This window comes from Chroicocephalus ridibundus, unplaced genomic scaffold (assembly GCF_963924245.1).
Source record: "Chroicocephalus ridibundus unplaced genomic scaffold, bChrRid1.1 SCAFFOLD_203, whole genome shotgun sequence".
NCBI lineage: Eukaryota > Metazoa > Chordata > Aves > Charadriiformes > Laridae > Chroicocephalus > Chroicocephalus ridibundus.
In genome coordinates, this window is record NW_026961810.1 from 11,854 (window position 1) to 25,294 (window position 13,441).

The following is a 13,441-nucleotide window of genomic DNA, read 5'->3' on the forward strand; positions in this document are numbered from 1 at the left end:
TGAACAAGATCTTTAAAATAGACTCCATCTCATCCCAAGTATAAATGTTAGGCCCGAGGAATTGATCAAAACGTTCTGCTACCCCTAATGGGTCCTCTAACAAGTGTCCCATTTCTTTCTTAAATTCCCTCACATCCCCAGAGCTGAGGGGCACAGATACAAATCCAACTCCGGGTTGTGGTCCCCCCATAGCAGTCTCCCTTAAGGGATACAACAAGTTTTCCTCCCTCCCTTCTCTAGTTTGACTTCTAGTTATTCTTTGATTAGAAGGAGGAGCCTTTTCCCCAGGTTCTGTGGGGGCTGTTGGAGGGAGATCTTGCTCAGGACCTTGCGGAGGGGGGACATAGGGTGGGGGAGACGCTGGAGGTTCGTCTACATCCCACCTTTTCTTTTTATCATTTTTCTTTTCTTTTAATGGAAACAAATTAGCGGCCTGAGCCGTGCCCAGGATCCATAAAAAGGCGTATTCACTCTCCTCCTTATTAAATGGTCGTTTGTTGTTAACATATATGTTTAATTGTTGGCATATCCAATCCTCTAAGGATCCATGAATTGGCCAATATAAATCTTTTCTTATCTGTTTTCTTCCCCATACCTCCATACAATAATAGACTAATTTCTCCTTGGACTTCCCTTTTCGAGAAGGGGAACTATCCCAATATCTAATCATTAGGCCTAACGGGCTATCTTGGGGTATATCGGGGAGCCCACCCCCACCCCGTATCTCCTGCATGGAACCAGAAGTCCTACTTTTCATCTGTCCCATCTTCCGAAAGTGCCTTCTTTCACTCAAAATTCACTCCCTTCCCTCCGTTCGTGGCCCACGCCCTCGCGGACAATGGGAACCGCACTATTAGGAGGTCCACACTCACTTCGTCCGGTGGGCTACTAAGCCCAGTGGACGTCTCAGTCACTCGCACCCAGGTACCCAATCCCCGACCGAACGGAACCGCAATATACTTACTCACTCCTGAGTCTTTGTCCGGCTCTTTGTGGACAAAAATTACGGGGAGCTGCAGTATGTCCTTTCTCTTTTCTTTTTGCTTTCCTGAAAAAGTTCAGGAAAATCTCAGTTCGGAAAATCCAGGTGAGCTAAGTCGGAATCTCCTCCGGGACCATCCGAAGATGGGGCGCCCTCCCAGAGTTGAATTCCGAGTCGGCTGTCTGGAAACGGAAGAATATTTTTCTAAATTAGGCTTTCTCAAGTCAGTAGGGACAAATGAGATTTCCCTAGAGGGGTGAGTTATGTACCCAGAGATTGCAGAAGTGATCTCTGAACTACTAATAGGCATCTCTGAGAGCTCTTGGTAGGTCAGTAAGGTCTCTAAAGACTGGAGAAGGGAGACAAATTACCTATTAAAAAGAAATACAGAAAAACAACTGGGGAACAAACCACTCAGCCTTGGATTCCCAGAGACTTTGGAGAAAAATCACTAGACAGTCACGTTGTAAATGTCTAAAGGACAAAGAGGAGATAAGAAACAGCCATTGCAGATTTAGCAGTGACAGATCTAATTTTTTTTTCTCAGACAGTGTAGTGGCTGAGGTAAAAAAAAAAGGACGTAAAATATCCTGAGTATAAGGCAAAGAGATCTCAGAAGCAAGTTCAGAAAATACAGTCTAGACGACAATTCTGAAGTTTTTCGCTCCTGGACATTCTGTGTCCACTTCTGAGACAATAACCCCATGATGAGCTGCAAACATTACATTGGGCAACTCTGATTGGATTAAATTACTAAAATTAGAGAATTTACTGAAAAACTGTAATTGAAGAGCAGTCAAAATTAGAGCAGTTTGGAGGATGGGATTAGAATCCAAAACTAATAAATTGGGGAAATAACCTCAAAACAGTATGATAAGACATGACTTGCAGGATTATACTGGGGAAAAAAACCCCCATCCCGGTGTTTGTTTTACGTAGGAAGGATGGTGTGCTGGGACAGGGCAGGAAAACAACAGAGTCCTTCATACTTCAGGTTGTTAAAAAGAGAATGATCATCCCTTAGTCTCCATGGGGACTAAGTGAGACATGAAAGTGCACTTTCGTAGAGCCTTTTAGTGAGTAACCCTTTGACCCTCACACACAAAACTTGCTTCATGGGTTCTATCTCCTTCTGTATCCACAATCTGACACGGCCTTTCAAAACCATCCCCTTTTCCTCTGGTATCTGTCTCTTCCACATCCTATAACCATCTGCTTTCAAAAGCACTGTCCCGCCCTTCCCTTCTGCCCACATCTCTGCACCAGGTTCTGCCCTCCCAGCTTCTCCTGGATTCCAGCACCATTTACATTTCCTTCCAAGTCCTCTACTGTCATCTCTGTCGGGAAAAGGCGTGGCTTCCCCTCCCGATTCCCTTCTCCAGCCTCTCAGCTAACACCTTCAGCCCCTCTTTCTGTGCCAAATCTGCTTTTGCCCACATGGCACTGCTGGGCAACAGGCTTGGCACAACGCTTCTGCCACGCTGCACTTTGCAGCAAAGCACCAACACTGATGTTTGAGGTTAGACCCAAAGAGGAAACCACAAAGGCTGAGCTGAGCTCTGGCAGGACGTCCCTTTATACAAGGAGTGCAGCCTACGAGAGGTTACAGCCACGCTAGCTGGAGAGCTCAAACTATCAGCTCTCTTGGCAGCCCTGCACGGAAAAGTTCACATCATGCCTATATTCTCTGCCTGTCCATTTGGCCACGTCCCCCCTTCTGATACAGGCCAACATGCACTTCCTCCTCCAGTCATGTCCCAAGCAGCTCTTTTCTAGCTACACCTCCCAGTACGCTCACCTTAAAGGAGAGCTTAGTTTTGCTTTCAGGCTGTTTCCATATAATGAAGCTGACAAGAAGAACAAGGATAGCAGCAATAATCCATACAGCCTTTATCAGAGTGCTCGGCTCAAGGGCAGTGAGGATACAGCTACCCACAATAAGGAAACCTGTGAACAGACACCAAAAGCTTACTGATTCTTTTTTTAGGAACAGGAAAAAAAACCACCCTAAAACCACAAGCAGGCAAAGCAGAATCTGAAAGCTCAGCAAACAGAACAGCAACACACGAAAAAGCTAACTGTAAGAGATCTGCCCTTCCCCCTATACACCCCCCTCCTCTCATACGTGGATTTCTCTTCAAGTCATGAATTTAATCTGTAGATCTTCAGTTATTTTGGCCATTACAAGAGCTCACCAAAATTACAGCCAGGAGGTGAGCTTTCCCACCAGGTTGAGTACAAGGACCTACCAGCTGGCTCACTGCCCAGTGCTTACCAATGATGAAGGTTGAGACGTTCACCACCGAGCCAGAGAATTTGGAAGGGTCCGAATTTGGGGGACACAGTATGGCTTTGAGGGAACATTTCTCCTCTTCCTCTGGCAAAAATCCAGCTTGTGACTCACTGGTGCTCACAGACTCGTTGTTATCTGTCTCCTCTGTTGTCCTAGCCGTCTGGTATGCCAAATTAGGCTGCTCTGGCTGATAGCTGGGAAAAGGGAAATGAAAGAAAGAGCATATTGGTTTGGTGCAGGGTACTGTTCATTCAAAAGCCACACAGATAGCCATGGCTGCACGCCAGATCACTATAACGTCAGAATAGGCACACATAATGTCTACACCCTTTTGTTTCAGGGGGAAACATGAGGAATAATGCTGTCATAACACGAGCAAACATGGTCAGCTACTATCACCTACAGCTTGGTTGTAACGTCAGTGTTTTAAACTGAACAGTGCTCTTCCATAAACGCTACCGTTCGTGTCACCAAAACACGATCAAGGGAGGACTTCATGGTACAGAAGGACACAGGTGGTACAGAAGCCAACAAGGAGAGGAGCACTCCTGGACCTGGTACTGACAAACACAGAGGGACTGATGGAGGACATTAAGGTTGGGGGCACCCTAGGTTGTAGTGATCATGACATGATAGAGTTCAGGATCATGGGTACTATGCACAAAACATCAAGAAGTAAAATTACAACCTTGGATTTCATGAGGGCTAACTTCGACCTCTTCAAGAAACTGCTTGGAGGGATCCCATGGGCTAGGGCTCTGGAAGGAAAAGGGGCTCAAGAAAGCTGGTTGATATTCAAAGACCACTTCCTCCAAGCTCAGGATTGGTGCACCCTTAAGAGAAAGAAATCGGCCAAGGGACGCAGGAGACCCGCATGGTTGAGCAGGGAGCTTCTGAAAAAGCTCAAGTGGAAGAAGGAAGTCTACAATAAGTGGAAGAAGGGACTGACCCCTTGGGAGGATTACAAGAATGCTGCCAGAGCGTGCTGGGATGAAACAAGGAAAGCCAAGGCCACCTTGGAATTAATCCTGGCTAGGGATGTCAAGCTCAACAGGAAGGGCTTCTACAAGTATATTGGAAGCAAAAGGAAGACCAGAGAAGTTGTGGGCCCACTGTTGAATGAGACAGGAGCCATGGTGATGGAGGATGCGGAGAAGGCAGAGTTACTGAATGCCGCCTTTGCTTCGGTCTTTACTGCTTGGCCCAACCCTCAGGAGTCCCAGACATTGGGGGAAGTAACAGGGAAAGAAGAAGACTTCCCTTGGGTTGAGGAGGATCGAGTGAGGGATCAATTAGATCAATTAGATATTCACAAGTCCATGGGCCCTGATGGGATGCACCCGAGAGTGCTGAGGGAGCTGGCGGAAGTCATTGCTGGGCCACTCTCCATCATCTTTGAAAGGTCCTGGAGAACAGGCGAGGTGCCTGAGGACTGCAGGAAAGCCACCATCACTCCAGTCTTCAAAAAAGGCAAGAAGGAGGAGCCAGGGAACTACAGGCCGGTCAGCCTCACCTCCATCCCTGGAAAGATGATGGAACAGCTTGTTCTGGGCATCATCTCAAGGCATGTGGAGGAAAAAAAAGCTATCAGAAGTACTCAACACGGATTCACCAAGGGGAAATCATGTCTGACTAATCTGATAGCCTTCTATGATGGCATGACTGGATGGATAGATGAGGGGAGGGCAGTAGATGTGGTCTACCTTGACTTAAGCAAGGCGTTCGACACCGTCTCCCACAGCATCCTCATAGGGAAGCTTAGGAAAAGCGGGCTAGATGAAGGGACAGTAAGGTGGATAGATAACTGGTTGAAAAACAGAGCTCAGAGGGCAGTGATTAGGGGCACAGAGTCTAGTTGGAGGTCAGTGACAAGTGGTGTTCCCCAGGGGTCAGTACTGGGTCCAGTCCTCTTCAATACATTCATCAATGACCTGGATGAGGGGATAGAGTGCACCCTCAGCAAGTTTGCCGATGACACAAAGCTGGGAGGGGTGGCTGACACACAGGATGGCTGCGCTGCCATAGAGACCTGGACAGGCTGGAGAGTTGGGCAAAGAGGAACCTTATGAAATTCAACAACAGCAAGTGTAGGGTGCTGCACCTGGGGAGGAATAACCCCCGGCACCAGTACAGGTTGGGGGCTGACCTGCTGGAGAGCAGCTCAGCTGAAAGAGACCTGGGAGTCCTGGTGGACAACAGGGTGACCATGAGCCAGCAACATGCCCTTGTGGCCAAGAAGGCCAATGGCATCCTGGGGTGCATCAAGAAGAGCGTGGCCAGCAGGTGGAGGGAGGTCATCCTCCCCCTCTACTCTGCCTTGGTGAGGCCACACCTGGAGTACTGTGTCCAGTTCTGGGCTCCCCGGTTCAAGAAGGACAGGGGACTGCTGGAGAGGGTGCAGCAAAGGGCTACCAAGATGATTAGGGGACTGGAACCCCTCTCTTACGAAGAAAGGCTGAGGGATTTGGGTCTCTTCAGTCTGGAAAAAAGATGACTGAGGGGGGAATCTTATCAACACTTATAAATACTTAAAGGGTGGGTGTCAGGAGGATGGGGCCAGGCTCTTTTCAGTGGTGCCCAGGGACAGGACAAGAGGTAACGGGCACAAACTTGAGCATAGGAAGTTCCACCTAAACATGAGGAGGAACTTCTTTACTTTGAGGGTGGCAGAGCACTGGCACAGGCTGCCCAGAGAGGTGGTGGAGTCTCCAACTCTGGAGACATTCAAAACCTGCCTGGACGCGTTCCTGTGCAACCTGCTCTGGGTGACCCTGCTCTGGCAGGGGGGTTGGACTAGATGATCTCCAGAGGTCCCATCCAACCCTATGATTCTATGATTCTATAATTTGCCCCAAGGACTGATCTTTGAACAGCTCCATTAATGGTCTCTGCTCAGCCCAGTAGCTCCATTTATGGCAACTCCTTGCCATCTCCCCCCAAACAGCTCCTCTGTGCTTAACGCTTCTTCAGTGATTCCCCATCTTTCCCAGCCTAACGACCAATCTTGTGGTTGGCACCATATCTGAAGTCACTTGATCCCCAGTAGGTGAGAGTTACATAGGGCCCTCATCTAAAAATATCAACTCTTTTGGTGTACAGAAGCAGCAGCCTGCACTGTCATGGATCTAGATGCCTTTGGTGCTTTGTTGTGCTTGACAATTTTCTTTTTTTAATGTATTGTTCCTTTCAGTATGCGAATCAAGTGCCACATGCCACTGAAATCAGGCAGTTGACTCTAGCATTTTAAAATAAAGAAAGAGTTGATAATTTAAAACTTTGGTCTGAACCTGCTGTTTAAAGTGCCAGTTCTCCTAGAATTTGGGTGTAGGTGTTGTCCTCTCCCATGACATGCCTGCTTTGCTAAGCTTTTTGCTCCTGTATCGGTTATGCTTATTTCCATTTCTATATCTTAATCCCATAGGCATTGGTGCCTTCAACTGTATGTTCAACCTTGTCCGTGTAGGAACCTACCTCCAACCTGGAGAATGCTCCCACCAGAGAGACCCCTCTTTCTTCATCCTCAAAAGCACAAAAAGCATTTTTGTGCTTTTGACCGAGGAGCTGCTCTTTAAAATAGTTTCGGTTTTCCTTTTGTTTTCTCGGTTTGCGTCTTTTCTCACCTTAATGCTGCACACCTTGACCTGCAAGATGTGGCTTAATTTAAACTGAATGAGTTTGGGTTCACTTTCTGCGAGAGGACCGAAGCTGACCAAAGGGACCGGTAGGGACCAGTGCGGGGCGAGTGGGGGTGTGGCTTAATTTAAACTGAATGAGTTTGGGTTCACTTTCTCCGAGAGGACCTAAGCTGACCAAAGGGACCGGTGAGGATCGGTTGGGGAGCGGTGGGGGCGACCAGCCGCGCCGGCAGCGAGCCGGGAGACATTCGGGTTAAAAGCACGGTTGAGGGTTGCGGAGGACGGGGACTGCAGCGATCAGTGGCTGTGAATGCGGCATGAAGATGAGAATCAGCCAGAGCCGCCTCCCGGGGGGAGCCCGGGCGCGCTCCCGGATTTCAGCACGTTTGCAGCTTTGGCAGAGAAGTTTCAAAACCGTTCCCGGCCGTTGCTCGCCCCAACACGTTCCCGCCACGGCGCTGCTGGACGTGCCCTGCTCTGGGCAAGCGAGCGGACCCCCTTTTCTCGGGAGACGCCTGAGCAAACCTCTTGGATATTAAGAAAAATTCCTTCACTGAAAGGGTCGTCAAGCACTGGAACGGGCTGCCCAGGGAAGCGGTTGAGTCACCACCCCTGGATGTATTTAAAAGACGGGTAGATGTGGCACTGCGGGACTCAGCTTAGTGGTGGACTTGGCAGCGGTAGGGTGACGTTTGGACTCGGTGACCATAAGGGTCTGTTCCAGCCTGGTCGGTTCCGTAACTCCGTTATGATGCGGTGATTCTAAACCGGGGTGCGGCGGCAGGAACGGCAGCGGGCAGCCCTCCGCCACGCCGGTGACTGCTCTGCCGCTCCGCACCCGCTGATCTTCCCCAGCCACCGGCAGCCACCAACAGCCACCCTCCCCTTCCTTCTCCTGCCCCTGCCCCTTCCCTGCTCCCGGTTCCGCGACCCCCGGCCCCGCCGCTGCGGCCATCCCCCGGCGGCATCAGGCCGGCCACGGTGTGCGGGGGCGCGACATCCCCTTTTTGATAGCGGCATCGCCCCCGGGGCTCATCGTCTGGCTCCGGGCGAGGCGGGTGGCAGTGCGGCCGGCTGGCGGCAGTCCTGCCAGGATGGGCAAATTCTGCTCCAAGTTGTTTTGCTGCGTTCGGTGCGAGGACGAGACGGTACTTTTAAATTTATCCTTAAGGGAAAGGGCAGGAAGGCGGCCGTTGCCGTGATTAAGCCTGTGCCGCTGCTTCCAGCTGGAGTCAGTGGTGTGTGCGCATCCCGGGGTGGCGGAGTGGGGAGCGATGCTCGGCTTATTTACGGTGTGCAGAGCTCTGGTTCACCAGGGACAAGCCTGAACTGTCGCTTTCACACGCACTGCGGTGCCTTACATCATTTTATCCTGCAGCCTAAACGGAAGGGTTGGATTTTCGTGAAACAAGGAGGGACCACCGGCATCTTCTGTAGTAACAGCTGGCTTGATTTGTTGCTATGCTTTTCATACATTTTTAATAACCCTGTGGAGTACAAGTTAGAAAGGGAACTTGCACAGAGTTCTAAAGTTTGAAGAGAGATTTTTTTCAACTTCTAGCTGTCCTGAGGTTTTACCTCTCTAGTGATCCTCCTTTCTGACGGGGACTGATCCTCCATCCTAGAAAGGAAACAAGGCAAAACTACATGTTTTCTTATGTCAGGGTGAATCTAAACCAATCGAACTTCCAGGCACCAAAATGGGTCGTGTAATATATGTCAGTGCGGAGGTAAGTACGTAGCTACAGGTAGCAGGAGATCGGCGTGTGTGAGAGAAGTTGTGGGACGTTTCTAACACGTAGCTTTTCATGTTATTCTTCTGGATATATGCCTGGATTTTAAGTATTAAGGAAGGAGAGAATGAATTAATGCATTTAATTTGCTTAATAGAAAATATCTTCGCAGAAACACATGCTTGTGCAGTATATTTTGCTAGAGTTTGTCTTTTAAAACTATTCATGTACTTGGTCTAATGAAAAGCTGATAGTGTCTTCCATTAACCTAATCATCTATTCAGATATAGCTTGAGATACGCTACTAAGCAGGTTAAGAAAAAATGTATGGCTTAATATAAAACTTGTTAAAGTACAGTCACTGGGGGATATCTAGGTGGTCGTAAACTTTAACCTAAAGAGTATTATGAGGGAGGATTACCTGATAACTGGCATGATTGAAACAGGAGTGTTAGAACACCTCTTTTTTGAAGGAAGCCTGTAGATCATTTTGAACATCATCTGCAGTGGGATTCAGTTATTGCTTCTGCAAGTATCGACTGAAATATTTATTGGTACAAGAGATTTCCCAATGTATATGCTTCTCTTTCCAATTATAATATAAGTCCTTGCCCCAGGGAACCGAAAAAAGCACAACAGTGACTAAGCACCATTTGCAGGTCAGTCTTTTTCTTTTTTTTTCCCCTCAATATTGGGAAAGCATTGGATACAGAAAAGCTATTCTGAAGGAGCAGTTTTAATGACAAGAGCCACAGAGCATCTGTGTGCAGTGCATATTTTTAGAAGGTATCGTAGAGAACTGGGAGGTGTTTGTGGAGATACAGTACATATATTTGGACCTCAGAATAGACGCAAGCATGTAAGTTGGCAGGGAGGAGAGACATTTTGATTTAGGGAGGTAATTCCAGCTCCCATGTTTACTCCCTAGCCGCAGTTGACTTCCTATGTGGGTCTGGGCAATTTTCTGATGTTCCTTGCCTGATCTGACCCATTTTTTGCAGTGGATCTACTATTGCTTACCTATTGTTAATAAGTACATGGAGGTTTAATTAATGAGCATTTCTAATGAGTTAGTATCTCTCAGGTAGTCTGCAGTTCTCAGAGGAGAGATACACTAAGGCAGACCTTAACTCTGACTCCCCATCCCACAATTATTCCTGGTCTAAAGTAAAATCTTGACCTGTCTCCCTGACAGCGTATCCTCGAGGATGCCTAGCTCTTAGCTGAAGCTCCAGGAAACTAAAGCAGAGACTTTCCTCTCGCCCAAGCCCTCATGACTACTTCCCTTCTTCATCTCTTTGAACAACACCGGTGTCTTGACCATCCTCAGGCCTGCATCATGGCATCTTTTACCAAGTTATTTTTCCAGGTCCTCACATGCAGTTATTTCGAAGTCCTGCAGATTTCTTTTTCTGAACTACACTGCTAAGTTTTGGCCACTGTTCCATTTAATTGGACAACATAGGAAGTTCTGATCAAATATGAGAAAGAAAAATTCCTCCTTCCTTCCCACCTCTCTGCCTACCTGCCTGGCTATCTGCCAGTTTTTCTGGAGCTGCTCAGATACTGCACCAATATAAGTCATACCTCAGTCTGTCCTCAGGGAGTTTTGACTTGAATGGAGAATACATAAGGGCAATTTTCAGTGTCTTTTTTGCTTGATGAAATGCAGTCCATCAGCGAGCCTTTCGTGGCAGAAATACTGGGAGGTCTGTACCTTAGAAAGCTGATGATAGGAAAAAGAGTTGCTACTGTGTCTTCTATTCAACAGCGCAGTAGTTTAAGCGTAGAACAAACGTGTTGTTCTATTTTTCTTTCTGTCTGAGGAGACAGGACATATTCCAGACAGAAGACTTAATCATTGTGTTGTAGAGTACAGGTATGAGGAAGAAGGCTTCCTTCATCTCCATCATGAGCGTAATTTTATTTTATGAAAATTACTTCAATATCAGAGTCATTTCCTGGGATGCAGCCAATGGAAAACCTTTCTCATCAGTTTTCCAAGCAATAATGAAATCCCTCATTCACTAAAAGTACCTGAAAAATGAATGCAACATTTTAATTTGTACAAAAGCCACTGTTTTGGTTTCACATTTTGACCAAAAAAAAGAAAAATTAATCCCAGATCACATCAAAGCGATTTTTTTCTCCCTTGCCATTGAACTGTCACACTGAAATGCCAGATATTTTCACAATCTCCTTCCAGCGCCTATGACCTTTTCACCCACGGGAAACAGCTGTGTCATTAGTATGGACATTGAGCCTTTGGCCCTTAGTGCTCACCCTCAGTGGCTGTACTCACACCCGTGCCCGGTGAAGGGAGCCTACAAAGCTCCTTTGATACGCTGACCCTGTTCGACACAAAACTCTCGGGAGGGCAACAAAGGTTCCTGCTTACTCCGCCTTCCCTTTCAAACTTTGTTGCGATAAATATGAATGAAGATTGATTAATTCAATGGCATATCCCGTTAATTTGGCTTCTTACACATTTGTTTTGGCAGATTTTTCCTCGCATGCTTGTGAGTTTTCTAGTTGCTTTGGTGTTTTGACATTGGACATATATGAACTGCAGCATTGGACCTGATAGCTTTCCATTCTCATGTCAGATCCAGTTTTGCTCTACTGTCACGTTTGGTTTCCTAAGCACTGGCATTCCCAATTTCCTGGCTGCACTGACACTGAAGTGCTGGTTATCTCCAGAGCCACATTGATGATAACGAGGACAGGCTTTTTCATTTGGTATTAGCATTGTGTTTACACTGTTTGCAAGAACATGTGCAGACCAAATCTGTCATGTTACACTGACAAAGCAGGTTACAGGAACAGAAAATATCAGGGGTTTGTAAGTTCCCTGAGCATCCAGGAGACCATGAGGATGATCCGAAGGTTAGCCAAAACTACCCCTTGCCTGTCTTGCAGAAGAGGAAGATAAGGACTCGTGTTATTGCTTTCTAAAAGAACCCCCAGAGAATGAGGGGCTGTTTGAGGCCTGGTCACTGAGGGCAACCCTTGCACATCTGACCTCCCAGGAAACATAACCGTGAGGTCCCAAAGAGCAGTCAGAAAGCTCTAACCAAAATAAAATACAATGCAAGAAGTACTGGTAGGGTAGGGACATGACAGTGAAGGCACCTCAGTTGTGCCAACACCAGTGGCTCAAGATAGCCCCAGAGGCTGCTCTGGAGACCACAGCCCCAGCGTGGTGTGAGGCAGCCAGGAGGTCCACTGTTCTGGTAGGGTGGTGTCCATGCTGGCGCCTGAGTTATGGGATAGCATTTTTAAGCTGGTACCACGGCGATTCTCCACTGTTCTGGAGAGGGTCTCACCACCCAATGTCCTTAAGGGTAGGACAAACCAGCACCCACCCGGATGGATACTGGTATCCAGGCCAGATATTTCACTGGCAGCGGACAACAATGCTGACCATGGCTGTGTGCGGTGTGAGCAGGTTGATGACCTGCTCAGCCAGGTGGCACAGCTCCAAGATGAAGAGATGGAGTTCCGAGAAGAGCTGAATAGATTGAGTAGATTGAGAGAGGAAGCTCCACCTAAACATGAGAAGGAACTTCTTTCCTTTGACGGTGGCAGAGCACTGGAACAGGCTGCCCAGAGAGGTGGTGGAGTCACCGCCTCTGGAGACATTCAGAACCTGCCTGGACACGTTCCTGTGCAACCTGCTCCAGGTGACCCTGCTCTGGCAGGGGGGTTGGACTAGATGATCTCCAGAGGTCCTTTCCAACCCTATGATCCTATGATTCTATGATTCTATGATTGAGGAACATCAGAGAGAGTGAGAGGGAAACTGACCATTTCCACAAACTGCTCTCTACAAAAACAGAACGGGACATAACTCTTAGTGGACCAGAGGATTCCATATCCTTTCACCAGCAAGCCCCCCAGCTGTCCCGTAGTAACCCGCATGAGCAGGGTCAATGGGAACAGGTCTCTGTCCGATGGAACAAAAGAAAGAAAGGGAGCAAGCAGGTTCCTCTAAGAAGTGCACCACCTACAGTGCCCTTGCAGAACAGGTATGGGGCTCTGCAGAAGGAACTGGTTGCAAGCAAGGAAGAGGGCTCTCGAAGGTCAGAGGAGCCTCCAAGGCCAACTCACCTCAGGCCAACCATCAAAACTGACCCTGAAAAGAAAAATCGAAGGGTCATTGTTGTAGGTGACTCCCTGCTGAGGGGAGCAGAGGGCCCAATATGCAGACTGAACCCGCTTCAGAGAGAGGTCTGCTGCCTCCCTGGTGCCCGGGTAAAGGACATCGTAGGTAAACTCCCCACCCTTGTGAGCCATTCAGATTATTACCTACTTCTGGTCTTTCAGGTGGGAAGTGATGAGGTAGCAATGAGAGGCTCACAATCATTTAAAAGAGATTTCAGGGCCTTAGGGCAACTGGTAAAGGGATCAGGAGTTCAGGTTGTGTTCTCCTCCATCCCTCGGACATCAGCGATGGACAAGGGAATATATAGGAGGAGTCAACAGGTCAGTTCATGGCTCCAGGACTGGTGTTGTAGACAGGGCTTTGGGTTTTATGATCACAGCTTGGTATGTGAGGCACCAGAGCTGCGAGCAGCTAATGGGATGCACTTATCCCAGAAGGGGAAAAGGATTCTGGGGCAGGAGTTCTGGGGCAGGCCTCATTGATAGGGCTTTAAACTAGATTGGAAGGGGGAAGGGGTCAACAATGTCATGCTTGCCTGTGCCAAACAGTGGGGCAGCACATCAGGGGCAGAGGGATGGAGTCCTAGTAAGGGCTCTCAACTTGTTGCCCTAAGGCAAGCCAGAGATGACGCAC

At 48.1% G+C, this 13,441-nt stretch overlaps 1 protein-coding gene across 1 annotated transcript; it reads right to left on the reverse strand.

Annotated features, from left to right (window-relative positions):
• Positions 1-1,012: 1,012 nt before the first annotated feature.
• Positions 1,013-10,228, reverse strand: LOC134509807 (high affinity cationic amino acid transporter 1-like). Its single transcript, XM_063322385.1, has 5 exons — positions 10,169-10,228; positions 7,909-8,075; positions 3,258-3,469; positions 2,781-2,929; positions 1,013-1,164 (listed from the first exon to the last, which is right to left on the reverse strand). Exons 1-5 carry the CDS (start codon positions 10,226-10,228, stop codon positions 1,093-1,095), a joined length of 660 nt encoding a protein of 219 aa, XP_063178455.1. The 3' UTR covers positions 1,013-1,092.
• Between the last annotated feature and the right edge of the window lie 3,213 nt (positions 10,229-13,441).